The sequence below is a fragment of the Branchiostoma belcheri genome, unplaced genomic scaffold (genome assembly GCF_001625305.1).
Source record: "Branchiostoma belcheri isolate BF01 breed outbred unplaced genomic scaffold, Haploidv18h27 scaffold2, whole genome shotgun sequence".
Lineage (NCBI taxonomy): Eukaryota > Metazoa > Chordata > Leptocardii > Amphioxiformes > Branchiostomatidae > Branchiostoma > Branchiostoma belcheri.
The window spans coordinates 4,337,453-4,360,700 of NW_017803490.1; the positions used below are offsets into that span (position 1 = coordinate 4,337,453).

The 23,248-nt window shown below is 40.9% G+C and overlaps 2 protein-coding genes across 2 annotated transcripts in view; one reads left to right on the plus strand and one right to left on the minus strand.

The window, feature by feature from the left end:
- Positions 1-5,438: 5,438 nt before the first annotated feature.
- LOC109468632 (contactin-associated protein-like 2) lies at positions 5,439-6,968 on the minus strand. Its single transcript, XM_019766949.1, has 3 exons — positions 6,712-6,968; positions 6,468-6,593; positions 5,439-5,859 (listed from the first exon to the last, which is right to left on the minus strand). Exons 1-3 carry the CDS (start codon positions 6,917-6,919, stop codon positions 5,573-5,575), a joined length of 621 nt encoding a protein of 206 aa, XP_019622508.1. The 5' UTR covers positions 6,920-6,968; the 3' UTR covers positions 5,439-5,572.
- Positions 6,969-20,476: 13,508 nt separating this feature from the next.
- LOC109468406 overlaps positions 20,477-23,248 on the plus strand; it is a 2,937-nt gene continuing 165 nt past the window's right edge. The window contains exons 1-2 of the mRNA XM_019766657.1: positions 20,477-21,103; positions 23,105-23,248. The exon at positions 23,105-23,248 is cut by the window's right edge and continues 165 nt beyond it. Of these exons, the coding sequence (XP_019622216.1) occupies positions 20,576-21,103; positions 23,105-23,248 (672 nt within the window). The 5' untranslated portion in view covers positions 20,477-20,575. The remainder of the gene's footprint in view (positions 21,104-23,104) is intronic.

Consider the following 23,248-nt stretch of genomic DNA (forward strand, 5'->3'; position numbering starts at 1 on the left):
TTGTGTGCAGTAATAAGCATATACATGTATATCAAATCTAATTGGTATCAGCTTAACTCTTAAGATCAGTTCCTTTCTTGAATTATGATTTTGCCTTAAATAAGCATTATCCGATATGTACAAGACATTTTTTGTAATATTTACTATTGAGATGTAACTGCAGTCAAACACTTTGGGCCTTTGTTGTTGTTTTTTTTTGGGGGGGGGGATAGATGCTAGAGGACCATCTATAAGAGGATTCCAACCTTGACAATTAATAAGCTTTATGTTCTTTAAGACCATTCCATACTGATTTGGTAAAAGGACAAGTCTTTGTTTTTTGCTTAAATGTCAATATTTCATAAGGTGCACAACATTAAAGCTTTATATAAGCGTGAATGTTGAAACAATCCCATGTGATTTTTGGTACCAAAAATAGGGAAAAAGCTTGTCTTGTTGATACATGTAGTACCACTTGTCGGCCATGTACATCAGGACAGTTTGCACCATAAACCAGCCTATTCTTTTTTTAGATTTGCAACCCTTGAATCTTTGCTGCTCTGCCTTGTTCATAAATCAACGTTGTATGCATTTTACATAATAATTTGTACAGGAGTCAAGTACTAGATGTTAGGTCTTCTCTATAGGTCATAGGTCATGTACATTTCTCTGGAACAGTCTATTTTTGGATGGGGAGGGGAGGGAATCACGGGGAGGGGAGAAAATAAAGAATAAAGCAATAAAGATGGCATCTGTGTCATTCATTGTGTAAATTTTGCATTTTATTATTGAATGTAGTACTAGTATAAAAACACTGTTTAGTGCTTACTTTTGAAGCTCAATTTTTTGATAGTCTGTATTTCATGATAGCCATTATAAAACTTGTTGCATACTATTATATTTGTTGTAAATTTCAGGAAATTCATCGTACAATAATCAGATTAAGAAGCAAAGCTATGGAATGTACACTTTTGTGCTGAATACAATACAAGACAATAGAAAAGCTTGTAAGAATTCTAACCACTCATTGTTACAATGTAAAACAGAAACTATACACCTAAAACTTGGCCTAAAAAGAGTAAAAATAGACTAAGAGTATATCAAAATGGCCTTAACTACAGTTCTTACTACAATTTCTTAGACCTGTACATTATATCTATCTACCCAGTTTCAAACTGTAAGGATTGTCTACTCGTATCTGCTTGATAATAGAGGGGTTAATTTTAATCGGAGTGACAATACAAGAAGCCAAATGAAGACAAATACAACTGAAAATAGTTATTAACAGATCATGAAACTTTGAAATGTAGTTCCAGGGCTCTGGTAGTGTTGTGATTTTATTAATAGTACACTTTTTCAAACAGACAATTCACTTTGGAGTAAGAAATGTAGACAAAAATGACGAAAAAAGGGCCATATTCAACCGCTTATAACGACCGTTCTGGAAATGTTCCTACCAAAATAAGCAAATGTAGGACTAAAATGGTTCTTTCCTAAGTAATTAGTGATATTTTGGTAATCAGGTCGAGCCTTAGGGTCAAGATCAAAAGTAAGAAAGACTGGGAGTAAAACCCCCATAAGAGCCCATCGCGTTTCCCCACTCGCGAAATGGCCAAATCTGGGAATGAGCGAGGCTTCGTTAGCGAGATACGGGCCTTTTCGAAACGGGCGCTCGAAAACGGGGATGTGATAGGGGATGAATTTCCGCTTTTTAAATTTTAGAAAAATACAATTTATGACATGTTTAAGATTCCTTATTGACACAGTATACTCCTAACAAAACACTAGTCCATACCGGCGACGCTTCTTCGTCCAAAGTTGCTTTATTCTGGAGTTATAAGCCAAAACGTGATTTTGCGATCAGCTGATCGCTTGCAGAACGCGTCGTTTCCTTTGCAGAAGTGGAGTTTTCGCTGCCGAACTCATTACCATATGAATGGAAACCAAGCAGATGTTTGGGCAGCTAGAACGCGAAATCATCCTATCTAGAAACATTTGCCAGGTCCAGAGGGTCACAGAACCAAACCGCAAGAAAAATACACGTCGTTTGGTGTGAAAATATGCCATCGTACCGGTTTATTCACCGTTGATTTTACACATTCGTTCACACGAATAGACCGACCGCCTCTCTTGTGAGTGCGGGGCTCATGGCTGAAAATCGCCGCTTTTGGCAACCTGCATCTCACCCCCATTCATACACGCACACGTCCACTCACTTTGGCAAAATACAAATGTAGTCTAAACGTAAACAAACAATAAAACGGTTAACAAGTAGGAATAAGCTGCACGATTGTTGTTTAATTCACTGAGTTCAGTCCTTGGCACGGAACAAACTACTCTAGGAGTCAGATTATGATGGGGCCGTGAGCCGTTTCCCTTCGGTAGCCGGGAGCACTACGTCCGTCTATCTCAAGAACCGCCACTGGGAAGGAGAGCGATGGCATACAAAGCCTTACCACAACTGCACACGGAATGAAGAATTAAACTTTCCGGGAGTCATATATTCCAAGACCAACACTTCTTGTGCGATTTTTGGGGCCTGATGATCCCTTTTAGCGCCAGTGTCAGGCTTAGTTACGGCCCGGGCAGCGTTTGTTGATCCCGTCAACCGGGCACCCATCATGGCATGCCCGCGGGTCCTCCATCACGGTCTCGGGCGGCGTCACAACTGGCTTCCCGTCATATCACGGCTCGCTACCAGGTCCCCATCTCGGCACACTCCTTCCTTAAAGTATCTACCGTCCAGAGATAAATTTAGAGGCCGGGCCGGGCGCCAAGTTTGGCTCGGGCCGTAGCGTGTCCCGGTCGAAGGCATGCCCACCGGGCCCTCCATCACGGTCTCGGACGGCGTCACAACTGGCTCCCCGTCATATCACGGCTCGCTACCGGGTCCCCATCTCGGCACACTCCTTTCTAAAAGTATTTATCGTCCAAGAGGAAAATTTACAGGCCGGACCGGGCGCCAAATTTGGGCTCGGGCCGTGTAGCGTGTCCCGGTCGCAGGGCCGTCTCGTGCTGCCCGGCATCCAGTCTCGATCCTTCCGTCAGCACCCCCGTATAAGTGCAGTTCCTGCCCGCCCGGTCTCAGTTCCTGCCCCGCCCGGTCTCCAGTTCCTGCCCGCCCGGTCTCAGTTCCTGCCCGCCCGGTGCAGCTCCTGCCCGCCCGGTGCAGTTCCGGACACGCCGTGCAGAAAAATCCGTCAGTGCATACGGCCGGTACACCTCCAGCTCACGGTTCAAAAGCGCCGTCTAACTGCGGAAGGTTATTACTGCAGGCCAAACCCGCTGTTACTCTTCGTTCCATATATGGCAAGGCACGCCATATATGGTAGCGGACTCCATATATGGTATAGGGGAGGCCGAAAAGCCGGGAGCCAACATTGTCCGCGACACCAGCATTCCATATATGGTAAGGGGGGGGCCGTAATGTCGGCAACCAACCTTGTCCGCGACACCTGAACCGCATAACACATGTATTTATGGGCGAACACAAAGTAGTGCTGCACAATACTAGAGAAAGGCGCAAAGATTGCTCTGTGTATGGCTTCGAGATTAAACCCGTGGTAAATATTAGAGGAATGCGCTAGTTTTTAGACAATAAAAGTTGAATTATGGTGCGTTTTCAGTCGGCGTACATTCGCGCATGTACCGCCTAGTACTGTGCGTTCTTAGCTCCATATTTGGCAAGGAACGCCATATATGGTAAAGGGGAAACCTGCATACTGCAACTGCAAATCTGACAGGAATCGCTGGAGGCCCCCACTGTACCGTCTAGTTGCGGTCGAAAAAGCGGTCCCAGGCAGCCATGATGATGATGAAGGGGCTGTACCCTACCCTGGGCGGGAACATCATGGCTGCCGCAGGCCAAGAAACGAACGTAAAAACACTCCCTCCTCGTTTTTACCAAGATAGAAGCTATCGCCACGGGTTTCTTGGAGCCGTAAGTGACTTACAGAAGGCCGAAGTTCTTCAGGATGTGGTTCTTGAAGTCGAGGGCCGCCGGTTTCCCTGCCACCGGCTTGTTTTGTCCGCGGCCAGCCCCTATTTTTATTTTCCGGGCTATCTTTACATCTGATATGGCGGAGAGTCGGCAGAAGACCGTGTGTTTTGAAGGTAAATTTGGCGCAAATCACAGCTGAAGTATAACAAAACTAGTCTCTCTAGGGATTCTATGTATTGTTTTATATATATAAATGTGTACCAAGATCAGTAAATAATTGATATCAGTAGTAAAGTTGTTATTGGTGTTTTAAAGATACTGTAATTTCAATCATTTGGTGACATGGCGGGATTCGAACCCGGGACCTCTTGGTTCTGATCCGAATGTTCTGCTGTTATTCCATACAACCCCACAAGTTCAAAAGTTTCAAAATTTACCATAGCTGGAAGTACAAGTACGTGTCCTCAAGTAGGATAAAGCAACAGTTAATAGTAAATACATCATACAGTGCAGTAAATACAAATTATATTGCTCCACAGGGTTTGGATGCAGCCATGTGTGGGGAGAATCTGAGTTACATCTACTCAGGAACCCTCCACGTGTCCCTGGACAGAGTGCAGCACCTGTACCAGGCAGCCGACTGCAAGCAGACTTGCTGGGGACGTACTGCTCCCAACTGTTTGGCATTCAGCTATGGAACCGTGTTAATTCGAGTGTGCTTGCCAAATGTCGGGTGGCATATGATAATTGTTTTCGGATACTTCTTAAGTTTCCAAGATGGTGCAGAGCAAGTACTATGTTTGTTCACCATACTACTGACACATTTGATGCCAGACTCAGAAAATTATGCTATTCCTTTATTAATACGCTAAACAACACCAACAACAGCATAATACAATGTCTTCTGAGGTCAGCTTGTCAGTACAGAAATTATTTTTAAAAAAATGTATATAAGACGCTGTATGCCAAAACAAAACAAAAAACGCTGCGCCCTACAAGTCTGTGAAGGAGGCTAGGCTAAAAGTACAAAAAGACTAAAAAGACAGAAGTTGTCATCTGACAGGATTTGTAGCATAATATATATAAAACAACATAGTATAATATATACTAATATATACAGACAATATGTATCTTCATATCCAGAATGATATATATAATAAGCTGGTTTGGTAGCGGGGGTGGATCACCACTTGCGTACAAAAGCAGGCATGAAGGTGAGGAAGGCAGCGAACACCAGGATGATTGTACCCAGAACCATCTGCCAGGGCTGGTTAGGGACGAACTCTGAAAAGATCAAGATCACCTCTTAACACACTGTAACATTCTCAGGGGACACTTTGAAGCAAGAAAAAAGCAGACACTTGGATATCTATTATTTACAAGCAGATCCTAGGGTGGCAAAAGACAGTATCAAATTGGCCAGGCAGTATCCAGGCATATTGGACCCTCTCAGGCCAATGGATACTGCCTGGCCAGTTTGATACTGTCTTTTGCCACCCTAGGATCTGCTTGGAGGTTCTCTACAGTCAAGACATTTCCTGGCCAGTTTAGTCCATTATTACTATTAAAGGCACATGTTAATTCTTTCCATCACAGCAAGCAATAGTTGACTATTGGATGCATTTCTAATTACTAGTATTTGATAGAAAATGTCTAATTCCTACCTGGTTGGTCCACACATGTGAGTGGCCCCACTGTCAGATATCCCTCTCCTTCCCTCGCTGTTAAGGATACGTTAACCACGGGAAGAGCCGTCATGTCCGTCAGGTATCCCTCGTCCGTTCTCCAGACCGTGTCGTTAGCGTCGCAGTTACAGGATTGGTCGGGGCTGGGCTGGCAGTTCTGCTGTGTACCACAACGACACAATCCCGTCTGGCCACCCGTGCCGCCCCAGGAGTACACACGACTATTATCTGGGGTCTCCCACCAGGAGGCGTTTTCTGAAACATGGAATTATGTTACTGTAAATTCATTAACCTTCGTGATGGTTTTATTTTGTGTTCTTTTTTTGCTGCTTGATATTTGCAGATGAAACAATTCTCAAGTACAGTAGAACTACAAAATGCATGTTTTATTTTATTTTTATTTATTTTGCATGTTTGCAGTGTTCTGCACCATGAAGACACTGAAAATAAAACCATTGTAAATATTTCTCCATTTACAGTAAGATAGTGATTAGTCTAACTCTCAAGTGTTGCTGAAAACGATTTATCCAGTATAGCAGAATTTCTACAATAGCAGAATTTCTACATTACTGGTACATGTATATTTAGTACAGTATTCTTTGAAAGAAGGAAAAAGTTTTTCATTCAATTTCAAGAGAAAAATTATTTGTGAGACTCATTCTACAGTAGCTGACAGCAGTACCAGTAATAAAACAATGTATGTGCCTGCCAGATGCAATATTTCTGTTAAGATAGATATGTTTACCTTGTAGGACCTTTCTTCATGCTTTTGCAAATGAAGCTTTGCTGAAAGATTACCAGTATAAGTCTAGTACTTTTGTTAAGGGTCTCAAACCTTATAAAAAGTTTGAGCTGATGCCTACCTGCCAGTCTAAGTGGACTGTTCCTGCACTCATATCTCAGGAACTGTTGGCAGCTGACTGATCTCTGTACAACAGCCTGGATCTGCTCCAAACTGCCCTGGTAGGTAAGCTGGAGGCGAAAATCACCTGGGAAAGGAGAGAGAAGAAGATTTAAGCACAGTTTAAATGCGCCTCCTGGAGGCCTAGTAGAGAACTGCAGCACCACACAAAAAGTGGATTTAAGGCATGTTCTTTTAGTATTTACCTCCTGATGATATTCTTGCTCTGTCTTCACTGTTGTGGTGTAGAACAGTCATCGTATCCAGACCAGAGAAGTCGCAGTACACGTCCAATTCCGCCAGAGGGCCTTGTCCGTCTACATCCAGTGTGTAAGTCCCACTGTCTTCTGCACCGGACAGTCTTACAGCAAGACATGATGCTTGTTGTGATGATACTGCAAAGGCAGATAGCATACAAAACTTGGGTAATAACGTAAAAATATATCGTAAGAAGAAACGCCAAAAATGTATCTTCACACCCAGACTACGTTCAAACTTCTATAACATTTTGCATTCATTATTTTTTTTATTTTTTATTTATTGAATGAAACAATACAAGACAAGGACGAAGTGGGGCTGAACTCAAGTTATACAACTTATTTTACAGCCCCACTTAACATTTAACATAAGACTTGCATTCATTACGAACGTACTTAAGGAATGATTGTACACAAAAACTGCTTAGAGTATGAAGCAAGTAGTATTTGCAATAAGCGTTCACCCACCTTTAGGAGATATAAGAGCCAAGATAATCACAATGCTCCTCAGAAGTAAGCAGTTCCAGCCGTATGGAGACATTTTGTCGCTGTTCGGAGTTCAGAAAATACACAGATTTGTGGCGACTTTGCAACTTGTTGGAACGCTTAACATCCGCAAGTACCAGTCTTAATCTAACGTAAGTCCTCCTTGTATATATTTGGACTCCAAAAAGTCACGTAAAATCCGTAAAAGGCGTTTTTGGACTGAAAAGGAGCATCGCGTCAGAAAAATCACGGAAGTGTTTTGTTTCCTTGGTGTTTGTACACACCTGTTAACTTTTGAGAACATCAAAACGCACATGGCATATATTAAAGGCTACGAACTTATTTACTGACAAAAACGATTCTGTTGTCATTCGTGTGTTTTTGATGAATACCATGTTTCTCGACAGTGATTGAATAACTTTATGAAGTGGTAAGATCAGACAGAAAGGTCATCTAATTTGCAAAATGTAGAGTCGATTGCGTTTCATTGCGGTACAGGTAAACTTCATCGTAGGTCAAAGGTCACCCATTTACCTGTGCAGTCATAGCGACCCCTTTCAGTCTTAAACAGTACTGCAATGTGGAATACTACGCTACCGGTAAATCGTATTTCCTCTTAAAAACAGTTTTGGGCGTATTAGTTTTGCTGGTTAAATTAAGATATTTCTTGATACTGTATAGGATTCATCGAAATATCTGTATTATATGTCACCTGTCACCTAGTACTAGCTAGAAAATGTTCTTGTAATTTAAAAGATAAATGGGTCAAACAAAGATCATTTATTGGAAGATTGTGCTTTCCTCCTTTCCTAAAATTATAAAGTTGAATGATAAGGATAGAAAAATTTAGAATTTCGAATTTTCTAAGATAAAAGCCACAATTGAATCATCAAAGTTTTCTGGCCTGCATGTGTGATGAATGTTTATTGGCCTGTCGTTAATCTTATGTTAACTTCATTATCGAATTCTTTTTTTTTTTCAGGATTTATTACAGGTACAGGTGGCACATGTGCGTGAAACACACCTTTCCAAGATGGCGAGCGTGCATGGAACATGGAGAAGAACGAGCGGGTAAAAATTCCGCCCAGGTAGACGCGCCACGTCCGCTTTGGTGGTAAGTTGTACTTTAAATTGCCATAGATACTCTCCGAACTATTGTGGCCAAATCTCCTTTAAATAAACTGAAGCAAAAAGACAAAACTTCGAAAATAAGCGGCAACAGTGTTCTGCACGAGTTAACGCTGCACTAAGTAATGCTTAGGTCACAATTCCCACACGGGGCCCGGCCTGGGCAGCTTTTGGGAACGAAAACTACGCTACAGAAGATAACAAAACACAGAAAAGTTCTTAATAGCAATCATGGGCTCTATTTCTGTATATTCTTGATATGAATAGTTAATTTTTCGTTCGTACAAACAGCCCGGCCGGGCCCCGGTTTGGAAATGTGACCTAAGCATTAAAAAGCAACCGATGGCGACTGGCCGAGTTTCCTCCGACAATTGCCGATTTATTATTTAGTGATTCCTTGTTCCCTGGGCTACATATAAGTTGTCAAACTACAGTGACTTGGGGTGTTATCTCATCAATGCAGGGTGTATTTCGGTAGATTTAAGCCTCTTATATGTGTACTCCGGTGTTTTCTGGTATAAAAGAGGCAGACAGCATTAAATCTGCACAGCTGTGTATTTCACTTCAGTGCAGCGCCTAGCGTAATGGTTCGCAAAACTTACGGCAGGTTTTTGGTCATTTTGCTGGTGGAACGTTCTATTGAGAAGAGAGTTTAGAATTTAAAATACACAAAGAATGACTTAAACAATCTACAGCTGTTTTTCTGTCCCCAAAAAAGTCCTCCTCTTTTTACCATTACGCGACTTGCTCCAAAGCGGCTGTTTCAAATTCAAAACCGCATTTTTAAAACGCTCGTCAACTCCCAAACAAGCGTCGAATTCAAATAGATTTTTCACTCGTCTGTTGCCGCAGTATACGAACGGAAACAAACTTTATGAGGTTACCGTTATCAACACAAAAACTTTGTCCATTTCTGTTGGTATTTCTATGCACATGCCACCATGCATAATCCCACAAGAAGGATTTTTCAAACTAGTCCGTGATTGTAATTAAGGGTAGGTCGGAATTATGGCACCCCCGTTAACATTATTCCCAAACATACTCTCAAACTTGACTTTTTAAAAAAATCTGACATTGGAATTTATATAATTGTCGTGTAAACCTTAGACAAATTGATGACAGAGCTAACAATACTGTACTCGAATATGATGATTTGTATGCTTTGCTGTAACTATAACTGCTGCTGCATAGTGCTGTTGTTACTATTCCAGCTCTGAATTGAAACACTACATCAAGGACCTCCAGACCAAGGGAAATGTTTCAGAGGTACGTAGTTATGCAGATTAATTGGCACATGTTTGCATGCAATGATGATGGTTTATTTCAATATTTTGCCATTTGATACATAACTAGCTAAATATTTGACATATGTTTTTCTCCATATCTTTTATTGTTGTCTTCAGAAATAATGTGTACGCAGTACTTGACGTGTGTTAATTTATTGTAAAACTTTTTGACTATTCTGACTATCACTGTGTGATTTTAAAACCATACACAGTACTCAGGTTTCATGTTTGGTTGAAGCCGTTCAGTGTGTATATTTTATGAAAAAAATATTTTCATTCGCTAGTGCCCCCACTTCGAAAATTCTCAACAAGGACACATCTTGCCACTTCCACCGAAGCAAATCACCCTTTCTTCCTCCATTCACCACCTCTTAGGAGGAAGTTCCATGCTGAAAGCTTCTTTCCAAGAACAACATCACTTTGGAATAAGCTACCTCGTGATTGCTTCCCCTATGAGTATAACCTTAAACTCTTCAAGTCTAAGGTCAACAAACATCATTCTTAAGTACTGTAGAAATGCTATTTACACTATTGCCTATTTACTGTTTTATTTCTGTGCATATGAGCTTGATCTATTTTTCAGTTTTCATGAATTGATATTTGAAATGCATTTCATGTGTCCTTGGCTGATGTTGTTGTATCTACATGTGTAAGCTAGTAGTTTAATGAATGGCAACATGAGACGTATGTTCTGTCGTTATTTGGATTGTGATATGTAATATTTTGTGTAAGATGTATTGTCATGTGATTGTTGTTTGGTTAAGATATTATACATTATATTTTTGCATTCTTCCATCCAACCAAAGCAGGTTTTAAAAGATGTAATGGATTTTGATAACTTACGTGATATATTTCTGTGAGATGTATTGTCTTGTGATTGTTCACTGTTGACTGTGCTCTTGTTTTGCCACACTTTGTAACAATGTTCCATGTGCTCTTCCCCCGACCAAAGCAGGTTTTATGATGTCATGCATGTTATGCGAATACTGTAAACATTGGTGTCACTGTATCATTGGTGTACTCAGAATGTGCTTGTAAGTTTGGCATGAGAGTTTTCTGAATGTTTATTTCTTTTACACCCTAGGTTATGGGAAGCTGAGACTGTACCTGACCATGTTCCTGTGTGTGCTGTGGGACCTGTCTGTGTTCCTGTCCAAATTCTTGGAGGATCTATCGGGTATCCTGTGTGCCTGTCCAGTATTCCAGGAGGATTTTCCTGTGTGTGAGGGACCTGTCACCTATCTACGAGACAAGAGAACATCGGACCTTGACTGTGAGTTGGCTTTTATTTTAAGAACTCTTTCAATGGGGTCTGCATGTCGCAATGCGTAAGCACTCGTCATAGATTTGCGTAATCCGAAGTCAGGTAGGTCATTATGAGTAAAGCATTAAGCCTGCACGAATGAATCGTAATACCAAGCTGCTGCTCTGCATAATTTTGCGCCTTGCCATTTGAATTTTGCATAATTTTAAGTCGAACTAAGTCTATGTCTTAAGCATCCAGTCTGTAGGAATGAAGAATAAATCGTGGCCGCTGCCTGCCGGAATTTAGTGCAAAGCATGATCGTGACTTCCCATGCAGACCTCTCAAATGACAATGAAATATGTAATGTAATAGGGCATCTCTGCGATCCTCTCAATTTTAGTTCAAAACACACAACAAAACTCGCCCTCTCTTCATTTCATTGTCATTATTTATTGAAAGATTTCGCATTTCTTATACTAATAATAATATCTAGTTTAAGGTTGTGACTAATATTTGTTTCCTTTAAAGCCATGTAGACCCCAGACTTTGTTATCACTTTGTTGATGGACTTGTAGCAATACTAACCTCCTGTTGGAAAATTCAGGGCTTGTCTCATGTTGATCTAGTAGAGTTTGACAGCCGCTTATTTTTTTGCACTGGCAGACTTTACTTGATGAGCTTGAGACTAAGCCTGGATTTTGACGCGGGAGGTTTGAATTGTTGCAAGAACTTAACAGTGATAACAGAGTTCGAGTTTATATCACTGCATGACAAAACACAATTCCTCTCTTTCTGTACGCTGTATCCTTCCATTTCTTGTCCCTGGGCTTAGCCTGGAGGAGGAACTTCTGTCCCAGGGTTCAAACTTACACATGCCTCGACTCTGCGTAGTAGACTTGTTGACGAACAACTTTGTCATCAGGCCTACTACGCTAGCGGAGAGGGGCTTTGTGGATTTTTGATACCCTGGCCCAGAGGTTTTCTCCTCCAGGCTTTGACACTAAGCTTGGTTGCTTGATGCTTAAGTTCACTCAAACGTTATGTCTCACACTTTGCTACACTTTTCCAACACTTTGGACCCTTGCACTTATATTTCCTAACACTTTTCAGATTACTTTTGTCAGTCACCAAGAAATTGAATGCCGAAGTGCCCCCAAATTGTCACTTTGCACTTGAACACTTGGTTGATGAATTGTGTAAATTTTTTGGCCAAAATCCTGCCTGCCAGAAAACGCTAAGGATAATTGGGACCCTCAAGTAGATAATTAATTGGATTAAAGTTTTCCCGCCAAAAAACTTAGTATATGGGGATTCTGACCTTTGACCTTACCCCCTCCCTCTTTCTCTGAACACTTAGCCACCACACTCTAACTAGCTACTTCGAACCAAGTCACACTGTTCCAATGCTTTGGACCTTTTACACTTACATGTAACTTCTCCAAACACTTTGTGACACTCATGCTATGTCAGACCAATCTTCCGAAACACTTAGTTACTTGAGTGAGACTTTTCTGCCAGAATGATTGTCACTCTACTGTCAGTCAATTGCACAAGAATGCTGGTGCTTCGAAACACCGTGTCTTTGCGGAGACACGGTGTTTCGAAGCACCAGCATTCTTGTGCAATTGACTGACGAGTAGAGTGACAATCATTCTGGCAGAAAAGTCTCACTCAAGTAACTAAGTGTTTCGGAAGATTGGTCTGACATAGCACGAGTGTCACAAAGTATTTGGAGAAGTTACATGTAAGTGTAAAAGGTCCAAAGCATTGGAACAGTGTGACTTGGTTCGAAGTAGCTAGTAAGAGTGTGGTGACTAAGTGTTCAGAGAAAGTGAGTAGAGGTCAAAGGTCAGGATTCCCATATACTAAGTTTTTTGGCGGGAAAACTTTAATCAAATTAATTATCCAACTCCCAAGCCCAGATTTCTGGGCAAGTTTTCAGGTCAAAAAGCAACAATTTTGGGGCAGTTATTTTTGTCAGGCCAGGTCTAAAAGCAGGAATACAAAGCACAAAAAGGGTGTGGTTAAAAGCAGTGCAACTTTAAAACAAGCAGAAGATGAAAGGCTAAGGTAAGTGGAAAGGTGCAAGATGTCGGACGACGTCACAAAGTTTACAGAAGTGTGACGTACCGTGCACGTTTGAGCAAAGTTTTTGGGGAGTTGTTTCAATGTGGGGAAAGGGTGAAGTCTTCAGAGAGAAGAAGAAGTCGTGAGTAAAGGTCCAAAGCATCAGAAAAGGAGTCCATCAAACACCCTTCCAGCCGTACCCAGAAATTCGTGCAGTACCCAATGGCGGACGAAGTGCGCAGTCAAAAGTCATGTCTCAATATCTGTATGGCAACGATACACAATCTCACATAGCCTTATAATGCTCTGGCCAATATTCCTGGCCACCTCTCTGCGGAGTGGCATCGTACAAATCGCGCCCAATCTTAACAATACTTCAGCCAGCTCGAACAATCCAGACCTCTTTGCACAACAGTTGGCCGAAGTGTTCTTAAGATTGGGTGCGATTTGTACGATGCCACTCCGCAGACAGGTGGCCAGGAATATTGGCCAGAGCATTATGAGGCTATATAAGAGATTGTGTATCGTTGCCGTACAAGGTATTGAGACACGACTTATGAGAGATGTCCGCCACTGACTATGGCCAAATTTAGATTTACAGAATTAACGTCCTTGGTAAGGCTTAGAAGTACAGAGTATAGCACGAATATCCAGGTATGGCTCGAAAGGTGTTTGATGGGGGGGGGGATAAAGTGAGTTGAGAAAGTTAAGTGAGAAGGTGTAAAAGAAAAATGAGCGTGGTTGTATGGTATTCTTTTCTGTGGTTTGGCACTTTTCGAAAAGTATCAGATTACTTGAGGCAATTTGGGCTAACTGTGAAACATTTCAAAGTAGTCGGAAGGAAGAATTCCGTCAATTAGCAACCCTACAAAGAAATCTCTCAATCTCGAATTTGGGGAAGTTGGGAAACCATTACAGTCATTTTGATCCATCAACAAGTTGGATGCTCCTTGATTGTAATCTTACATGTTTTAACTTGCAATAGTTTTCTTACATTTAAATGATGGAATAGATATACTTTCCCGAAAAAGGTTTATATACGCGACAAAATGGATTTCTTTCTCATACATTTTAGTACGTAATAGTACTAGTATAAAAATGGCCTAAAGGCGCAGGTTTACTGTAAATGACCGCAACTGAAATATGCATTTGGTTCAAATTACGTCAGAACAAATTAAACATGGCCCAAATTTAACCACCGTTTGACAGTGAAGGTCACAAGTTACAATAGTGTTACGAAAGGAAACCGTGCAAAGCAGAGTTGGAGGGTAAGGATAGAAATGTATGCGAGTGTGTGTACTTGGTTGTGTTACACAAATAAACTATACTCACAACCACCCCAGCCTGTGTCTTCTCTCACTGCTTTACAGCTCAAAAGTCTGGTCCTTCTTTCCAGTCTTCAGGCCAACTGATTTGCTAGGCTGTCATCAGGTCTGCTCTGGACAGAACTCACCCATCGTCACAGGTTTCTCCCAGTCAGGACAGCTGACCCTCGAGACACACCTACCGATATGAATGGATTTGTTTATGTTGAATCACAACGCTGAATAACCACTTAAGATAGTGATAGATTGAGCACAATTGGACGATCGATTTGCTTGAAGAGATGTACAAAATCCTAGGCTCTAGAAAGTTATCTATTGTGTGTGATATGCAGATGCCTGAGAATTGCATGTAAATTTTGCAGAATTCAAATTTTTCTCACCTGATATTCCTCTTGGGTCTTCAAATCATCTGGTCTGGTCCCTTCTTCTCTTGTCAGGTTCAGCCAGGAGTCTTCACTACTGCATCAGTCAGCAGCCACCTAACTATACAGACATTACAAGTTACAAACTTGTCTGAAATAACATCAAATAGTTGTAAGTAAAATGCAGAATTCAGACTTTTCTCACCTGATATTCCTCTTGGGTCTTCAAATCATCTGTTCTGGTCCAATCTGTCTTGTCAGGTTCAGACAGGAGTCTTCACTACTGCATCGGTCAGCAGCCACCTAACCATGCAGACATTACAAGTTACACACTTGTCTCAAATAACATCAAATAGCTGTAAGTAAAATGCAAAATTCAGATTTTTCTCACCTGATATTCCTCTTGGGTCTTCAAATCATCTGGTCTGGTCCGATCTGTCTTGTTAGGTTCAGACAGGAGTCCTCACTACTGGATCAGTCAGCAGCCACCTAACTATACAGACATTGCAAGTTACACACTTGTCTCAAACAATTTGCTGGTTTACCTGTAACAATGAGCGAAGTCCTCTCCGTACCACGTTTCTCTGCTCAACTGTCTCGCCATGTTGTCTTCTCCAAAATTTGTCAGGTCAGGAAATCCGCATTTTCTCTTCAAAACATCACCAAAACGGCATAAAATCCAAGGCAAAAACTGCCAAACATTCTGCTGCACACTTAGTAATAACATTCTACCGATGAAAACTCCAAAAAGTATCCAAAAATTGTCCAAAAAATCACCCCCGAGTATTCCCGTCCTGCAAAAGCGCCATTTTGAACAGACCATGTGCCAAACTTATTTCTACCCAGGTGTGCAAAACGGTAGCCTCTACCAGGCGTCGGGACACGGTCAAAAAGACTAGAAATTGGCCAAATAGAGAAACAGCATGCCAGGGGAGTTGGTCAGCTCGATGGTGCAACAAAATGTCGGGTGCGACAAAATGTACTATTAGTATCTAGCGGACCAACTTCCCCTGCATGTTATCTCTATTTTGGCCAATTACTACTCTCTGGCCTCTCCCGAAGCCTGGTAGAGGCTACAAAACGGCCCTGTCTAGATAATGTGAAGCTGGTAATCTAATTATGACGACCAATGACGGCCCGTCTTGGTTCTAGGCAAAGTCAGGCACCTTCTTGTACCTTCACATACATTTTATATTACAGAATAACATTTCAGACACGTATGGGCCCATACATAATTACCATGTCCGTCAGTCGAAGCAACCCTACATACATGTACACATAATTTTTTGTGCACAAATTTCGTTTTCTTATAAGAACTTTGTCCTTTTACTCACTGTTTCATTTCTATTAATAGCATTGACGTAGTTGTGAGACATGAAGCGGGTATGTTCTAATGTCCACCATGTACGAGGGCACTTAGAAGCACTTTTGTTGTACTCAGTTATTTAGTATCCTCTTAAGTTGGTATTCGGTTCCACGGTGCGTTTTAGAAAATGTGCTTTGAAGTGTGAGCTATATCTTAAGAAGGCAACAGACCATATCAACTACTTAAGTAATGTTCAAATTAGATACAGAATAAACTTTAAGCATAGCATGATTCTTAAAAACATTTCATGACGAATTGATCACTTATTAAATGCATCACAAAAAGTATGAAATGTTGAGCCATTTTAGTACGTAAAAAGGCACCGTGGCATGAAGACTCAACTACCAAACATAGTAGTAACGATAAGATAATTATGTTAGTTGTTTTATACAAATCAACAAACCTTAGTATTGTCGATTCAGTAAAACTAGTTCATTTGTCTGTGTTCTCTTATTCTAGTGTATATGCATCAATTTTCATTTGAATTTGACCTTTAAATGACGAAATGTGTTGTTTCTTGATACATATACAAATCCCGAACTCCTCTATAGCTAAATGTCCACCATGACATGTACATGAGTGATTAAAAGTCTTTAAACTCAGCTTGCTGCCTATTGGTTCTCGTGTAGAAAAATTACAAGCCTTTCATATCGGGAGGGGGGCTTTAAGTTAAGTTAAAGTGGGACACGAACCCCAAACCGCTACTCCGTTTAAGAGGGGTACTTCATGCCTCTGTGTATTTATCCGGTTCTGTATAAGAGAAAAAACCGCTCCTAACAACTGGCGTCCAATCACTGCTAAACAAACCCGCGGTCACAAGGGCCCTCCAGCCCGCTTTGAACCACGCCTATGCCACGGTGAGAGCCCGACAAGTTGATTTTTTCTTGTCGGGCGACAGAAATGCCCTGGCAGAATGTTTTTAACTTAGCGTAGACACGAAAGAACGTATTTGGAAGGTAAGGCTTGTATCCTTTGTATTATAATCGTTATCTTCTTTGTATAAGTGTCAATAGATATTACGGTGTAAGCTGTCATGTTGGTTAAGCAGTTTGCGGCCTGAGAAGTTGATTGACCTTTTAAGCCGATAAAATCACTATATGTTTTCGATCTAATACGAGTCTAATACATGTTCTTTACTTCATTTTGGCACGCGTCTTTTTGTGCACATGTACATGTATATATGTACACACAAACCGTGTTAGTCTCCACCAGACTCCTTTGCAGACTAAATTATGAATAGTAGAAATCGGCCAAAAAAGCCAATTTGCCGTGGAAAGGAGTCTGGTGGAGACTACGTATATAAGCCGCTATGTTTGTGTCAATACCAAAATACTATCAATAGATTATCATATTTCTTTTACTTTTATAGCAGGTTCTAAAAATTGTAAAGATTCTGAAGCCCCTGTCACACATATCCGAGCAGGGTCTCTCAAATTCTCCAGCCGAATATTTCAAAATGTTTAAAACTTTCGGGGGTTGGTTGGGAGGTTCGGACAAGGTTTTTGGCTGTACGTTAGAACACCAGCCAACCATTCAGGAATAAGTCAGCAGTGTTCGGGGGTCAAATTTGACTCAAAGTTAACTCAAATTCGATTCAATCATAAAGATAGGCGTGGCCAAACTACTCCCGAACGTCAACCGAACCTGGTTGAATTCGGGAACAAAGTCGGTGAAGGTCGTTAATGTGTGGTTGGATAAAAACGTTGTTATAATGTAACAAATGGAACACCCCCGTCCCTCCAACCTTATTGGAACAGTCCATTGTTCTCTATAGGGTGGTGTAAATAATTGATAACATATCCACGTTGCGAAGCACGCTTGACTTGACATTGGGTTAAAGGACCTAGTTAGAGTGCAGTGCCTTGTACTGTTGTTTTGTGGAGGGCCGTACAAGGTAGGACTTTGGCACTTGTTCTTTTCGCTTGTTGTGTTTTCAAAAGCTACAGGCATCTAATGCAATTTTAGGGCAGCAAAACTGGATTTTCAAAGTCAACTTTCTGGTCATTCTTCTAATGTAGTAAGTTGAATCAACCCTATCCCATAGCATACTGATATCTGTGAGGCAAAATGTGATGTCTCTGATACAAAACGGTTACTATCGTAGGGTGGTTCTAGCTATTTACGGGTGGTACCAAAAAATTAAGAGACTCTCCGTGTAGCTTGTTTTGTGGCTATTTTAAACACTTTAAGTATGGACTGATTTCGAAAAAATGCTAAGAAATGGCAGTAAATGTCAATATCAGACAGATTTCATCATAACTGTGTTAAAAATACAGTTTAACATATTTGTGATATCATGTTATATTTCTATAGTTACAAGAAAAGGAAAATGCAGTGGAAGGTGACTTGTGGGTCGAAGGCAGATGGTTATCAGTCAAGTTCAAACTTCTCACATTGTTTGGGAAGTTCAATATTGTGTTCCGTTATTTTATGGTCCTGGGGACAATACTTTGCACATTTTATTTAGCAGTTAATTTTTTGCGAAGAAAAGGGGGGTGCAAGGTTTGCTAAAAAAAGGAATATATTTATGACTCTGGTAGGTATCCATGTATATGTGTCTATAACAAAAGATGCATGCGGTGTGTGTCATATGGAGTAACCATCTGTAAAAATTATCCAAAATGGTAGTTTGAAGAGACATGCAGCATAATCTCCAAGCCGATCTTTCGGTGGCTGCAAAGACAATGTTATATTTGCTAAGCAGTATCCATTTGCCAGGCATTTACCATTTGCTGGATACTGGCCAATTTGATACTGTCTTTTCTGCCGCCAAAAGATCTGCTTGGAGATTAGAGGCAGTAGACCCTGTACATAGGAGAACATTGATACTTTGATCCTACTATAATGCTCTAGCGTCCTTCAATTTTCCAGAGCAGTGTACTCCTTTTTTTGGTGGCAACATTTGCCTTGTTTTCTTTCACACCAAAGCATAGTATTAGCCTGGAGTCCAGCTTTGTTAGCTTTAGTTCGCTTCCAACGTCGCTTTCCAACGGTCCTTGTTGTAGTCGTTACGATGTCTTTAACATAGAAATGTTTTCAGTTCGGAAATTTTATATTCAAGAGACCAGATGCAGAGTTGTTGTTTTGTATTCGGCGTGTTTGTTTGCCTGTTTGCTTGTGTTTCCGTAGTTATTTCTACATACAAGCACATGGCGGGGACAGAGACAGGAAAGTAGGTCTAAGATCCCAGAAAAGGTTATCTCATTTCCCGTTAATATCCTGCTATATGCATGTCGTTTGTATTATAGAAGCTGGTGGGAAAATGCATATATACATAAACAGAATCAGTGAGAAATTCACAATAATAAAAAGAAATACAAAAATCCTTGAATATTTTGCAGAGGTATGGGATCTCTTCTTTTTTTGTCTTTTGAGGCACTTGATACTAAATATTGCTACCGGCAGAAAAATGGCATTCACAAAGGTCGTAAAATATCTATATATCACCCTATCTGTATGTTTTTCTCATAAATCATCTCATTTATTTCTCTGTTGACGATATCTGCCCAACATTAGTGTAGCAGCGAATATTTATCAAAATATAATAGTAACTGACAGGTTATGACGTTATGATTTGCGTCGAGACGGTGTGTATGTAAGGACAAGGTCTTCGAACAAAAGATGTTTTTATCTTATATATATTATAATTATCTGTTTTATGATTATGATTCCAATGGCATGATAGGTAATAAACTCATGCTTCAACGTACATGAGAATTCACTGACCACGCGTACACACACGTGCGGTATTGTAGATACACGACTGCACAACACAGACAATTACACAACGTGTACAGTTATCCAAGTACTGATACAGTAATGGATGGTACTTGAAACGCTTGACAGTTTTTAAAATCGATCCAGTTGCTTGGGGAGCTGATTTCTCGTGTATCTTATTACCTGGATGTCTAACCTTCAACGACTTTTAGACAATTCTTCTCGACCGCTGCCAATTGTATTTCTCGTAATTTCATCGAGCAATCATATGCATGCGAAAATAATGTCTACCACCATCAAATATTCAATCCATCACAACACCTGATTGTAGTTGAAAGTACAAGACGTTACAAAAGAATTCAAAGCAATCAATGAAGGCAGCTTGTGCTGTATTGTTCCTCTTTCACGATACGGCACGCAACTTTGTCAGCTCCGTGCAAGGTGGTTTGTTTTTGGTTCCTATGTCTGTGTGTTTGCCTGTGTACGTATCTGTTGTTATTTGAAACCAGTAGTCTAGTACAGGAAATGAGGGGGGAATGATGTAACCGCAGACTGAAGTGAAAGGAAATAGATCTCAGAGGTAGTAGAACCAGTCTATTGATCAACCCTGGCAAACATTCATGGGTCTGAAATAGGATAATAATTCATAATTGTGATATAAAACAAATTGAATACGTGATCCAGCTTTTGTGAAGTAGCACTGAAAATATTATTTTCTTTTTCAGATCTGTTTTAAGGGATATGATCCTCCTAAGAGCTCTCTGATTGATCAAGAGCAATGCTAGAAGACGAAAATCTTTGGCTGGATCTGTAAAGAAGATTCGAGCAACATGAAGGACATTGAAGATGAGTCAAACAGCAACACTCGAAGAAACATCCTTCCGAAACCCAACAACTTCAAACGCGTCCTACTCCGGGACAACATCAGCGAAAACAAGCTTCTGAATCTGCGGCTGGCGAATATCGGGAAGGAGCAGACCAAAACTGGCGTCATGTTGGAAAACCAGCGGATATCCTTCTTGAAAAGACAGGAGAGTAAAATTTTCGGAGAAAAACCCGGTTCTTACGAGTTTCCCGACTTGGAGTCGAAGCCGAAGTTTATGTACGGCGCTCGTGTGCCGAGCGGGAAGCAAGCCCCGAGCGGCGATAGGGCGAAGTTACCCGAAATCGGCCGAACAAACACGAAGAGCCCTCGTGCAATCTCGCCTCGTCAACCAACGCATGCGCCGCTGGAGAAGCGTGTGACACTGAACGGTCCACTTGTTCATACACAAAAGCTTAATCTGGAGGGGAAGAACGAAAAGGGACAACTACAAAACCGAAAGGCCGTTGAAGACCCAAGATTTGGAAAGCTAGAGGCGTCTCTGGTGCCACCAAAGAAAGCCTCCCTTATTGGTCTAGACTTGAGCCTGGAAGGGGATAAGGCACCAATACAAACTAAGAGGACATAATAGCCATTTTCATAACAATAAGTCGATTCACGGTCTGAACTGTGCAGGCTTAAGCTCGATACCTGTCTAGATGAGTTTTGTGTATGTCTCAGTGGCCTTCAACTTGACATGTTACTCACAATGTATCACGATGACATGCGCAAGGCGAACCGTGAACCAGCTTATACGGTTTTCGGTAAAGTGGATATGACGTAATCTAGGACGTCCGCCGTAGCCATATAACTATTTCAAGAGAAAGCGCACAGAATTTCCACGTTTTAGAGAGAGACATGTTTAAATACATAATTGAAAGAAGTAATTGCTTGAAAAATGACGAAACACATTTGCAATTGTGTGTACAGCTCTTGGACATTCACCTATTATATATTTAAGGTTCCTATAGCAAACGTTCTATTGGTATGTTCCTGTGGCTCTGAAAAATAATTATGCTAATGCACTGAAAACTAGTGCATATATATAATACTCAAATATATATCTAAAGTCACATTTTGTTACGAACACTTTATTTCAATCTGTAATCTAGACAGGCAAGATTTTACAATGGAAGAAAAAATAACTAGTCTACTTTTAAACCACACTCATCTTGCTGGTAACGCTTTGAAAACCAGTGTGTCAAATCTACAGTTTCAGTGACTTCTTCAGCTGATGCTGTGTTTAGTTCAAACCCGTACTTAAAGGGTTATCGTCAAGAAAAGTTGGATCATACTGATATATCCTTGGCTATATTTATTATCTTAAAACGGATTTTTTCGGTAGCCAAGACTTTACACCGCACAAAATCCTATCTTAAAGCATACGTAAACGTTATTGTTTTACCCTATTGAACTCACTCATGCTTTAAACTGTGCTTAGAGATTGGAATTCTTGTAGTCTAATCCAATTGGCTAAACAGTATCCAATGGGCTAACGTGTACTATCTGGTCAATTCGATACTGTTTTGGCCACCGAAGGACCTGATTGGAGATTAGCCTAATGCTTAAAAGTCTTAGAACACTAGTGTTCATCGTTCTTATCTCAAACATTGATCAAGACATAATTAATGGCTAAAGTTCTTATTTTGAACGGGTAAGTCGTGTAGATATGTATCTACGTGTGTTCCACCTACATGTAGCCTCCTTAGCAGGCCCTATGTCAGGCTTTTTTTCGCATATCGTATGCCTTTTCTGCACATTATAACCCTCCAGAAGACCGACTTGTAGAGTCTGGTAGGGAGGCTATGCTCTCCCTTAGTTGATTAGCTCTGCCAAGCAATTACCAAGTAAAGCTGGGTCTTTTGCATACAGATGAATTTGCAAAGTTTCACTGTGTTTTTGTATGTTTTGCCTGACCAGTGTTATTATGTGTATTTTTAACTGATGCTGGTTATCTTGGTAAAGTGGGAAAACAATATATGCTGATCTATTGCCATCATTAAAAGTTTACTCTAACCTACTGCAGTTTTCTCTATATTTTATATACAGTATGAGAATACACATGTTCACATATCTAAGTATCTACTTTACCAAACACATGCCTCTAACAGTTGTACATCCCAATATCACAAGGCCTAGGAATATTAATGTTGTGTTTCTGGGTTATCCCGAAAAAACTAGGGTCTATAGGTAGGGATTTTTTAAACTTGTTTTGTTAATTTCAGCGAAAATGACCAAAGGACCCATCTACCTGCTTGCTTGTGAACAAATAAATTGCTTCTGAAAATGCCAATGCAAATGCTTCTGAAACGACGTTTCAGACTATTTAGAGGGTTTGAAATTAAATCAAAATTTTGTAGCCTCACAGCGGTCGATCACAAAGGGAAGGGTCAGTAGATAAGTGCTAGGGTTGGTCGGGAAGCCAGAAACACAACATTAATTTTTTTCCTAAGGCCCTAGACTGTTTTAACAGTCAAACATCTCAATATCAGTAGAGGGTGTTAGACTGGGCCGGGCGCTGTCCGAAGTGCCTAGCCAGTTGGTGACGGACAGGAGGCGGCGGCGGTCCGTGGCGTCAGGGGACGGGTCCGGGTCCTGGGCGGGGCGGGAGGCGGTTCTCCCCGCCGACGTGCGCTGCCGC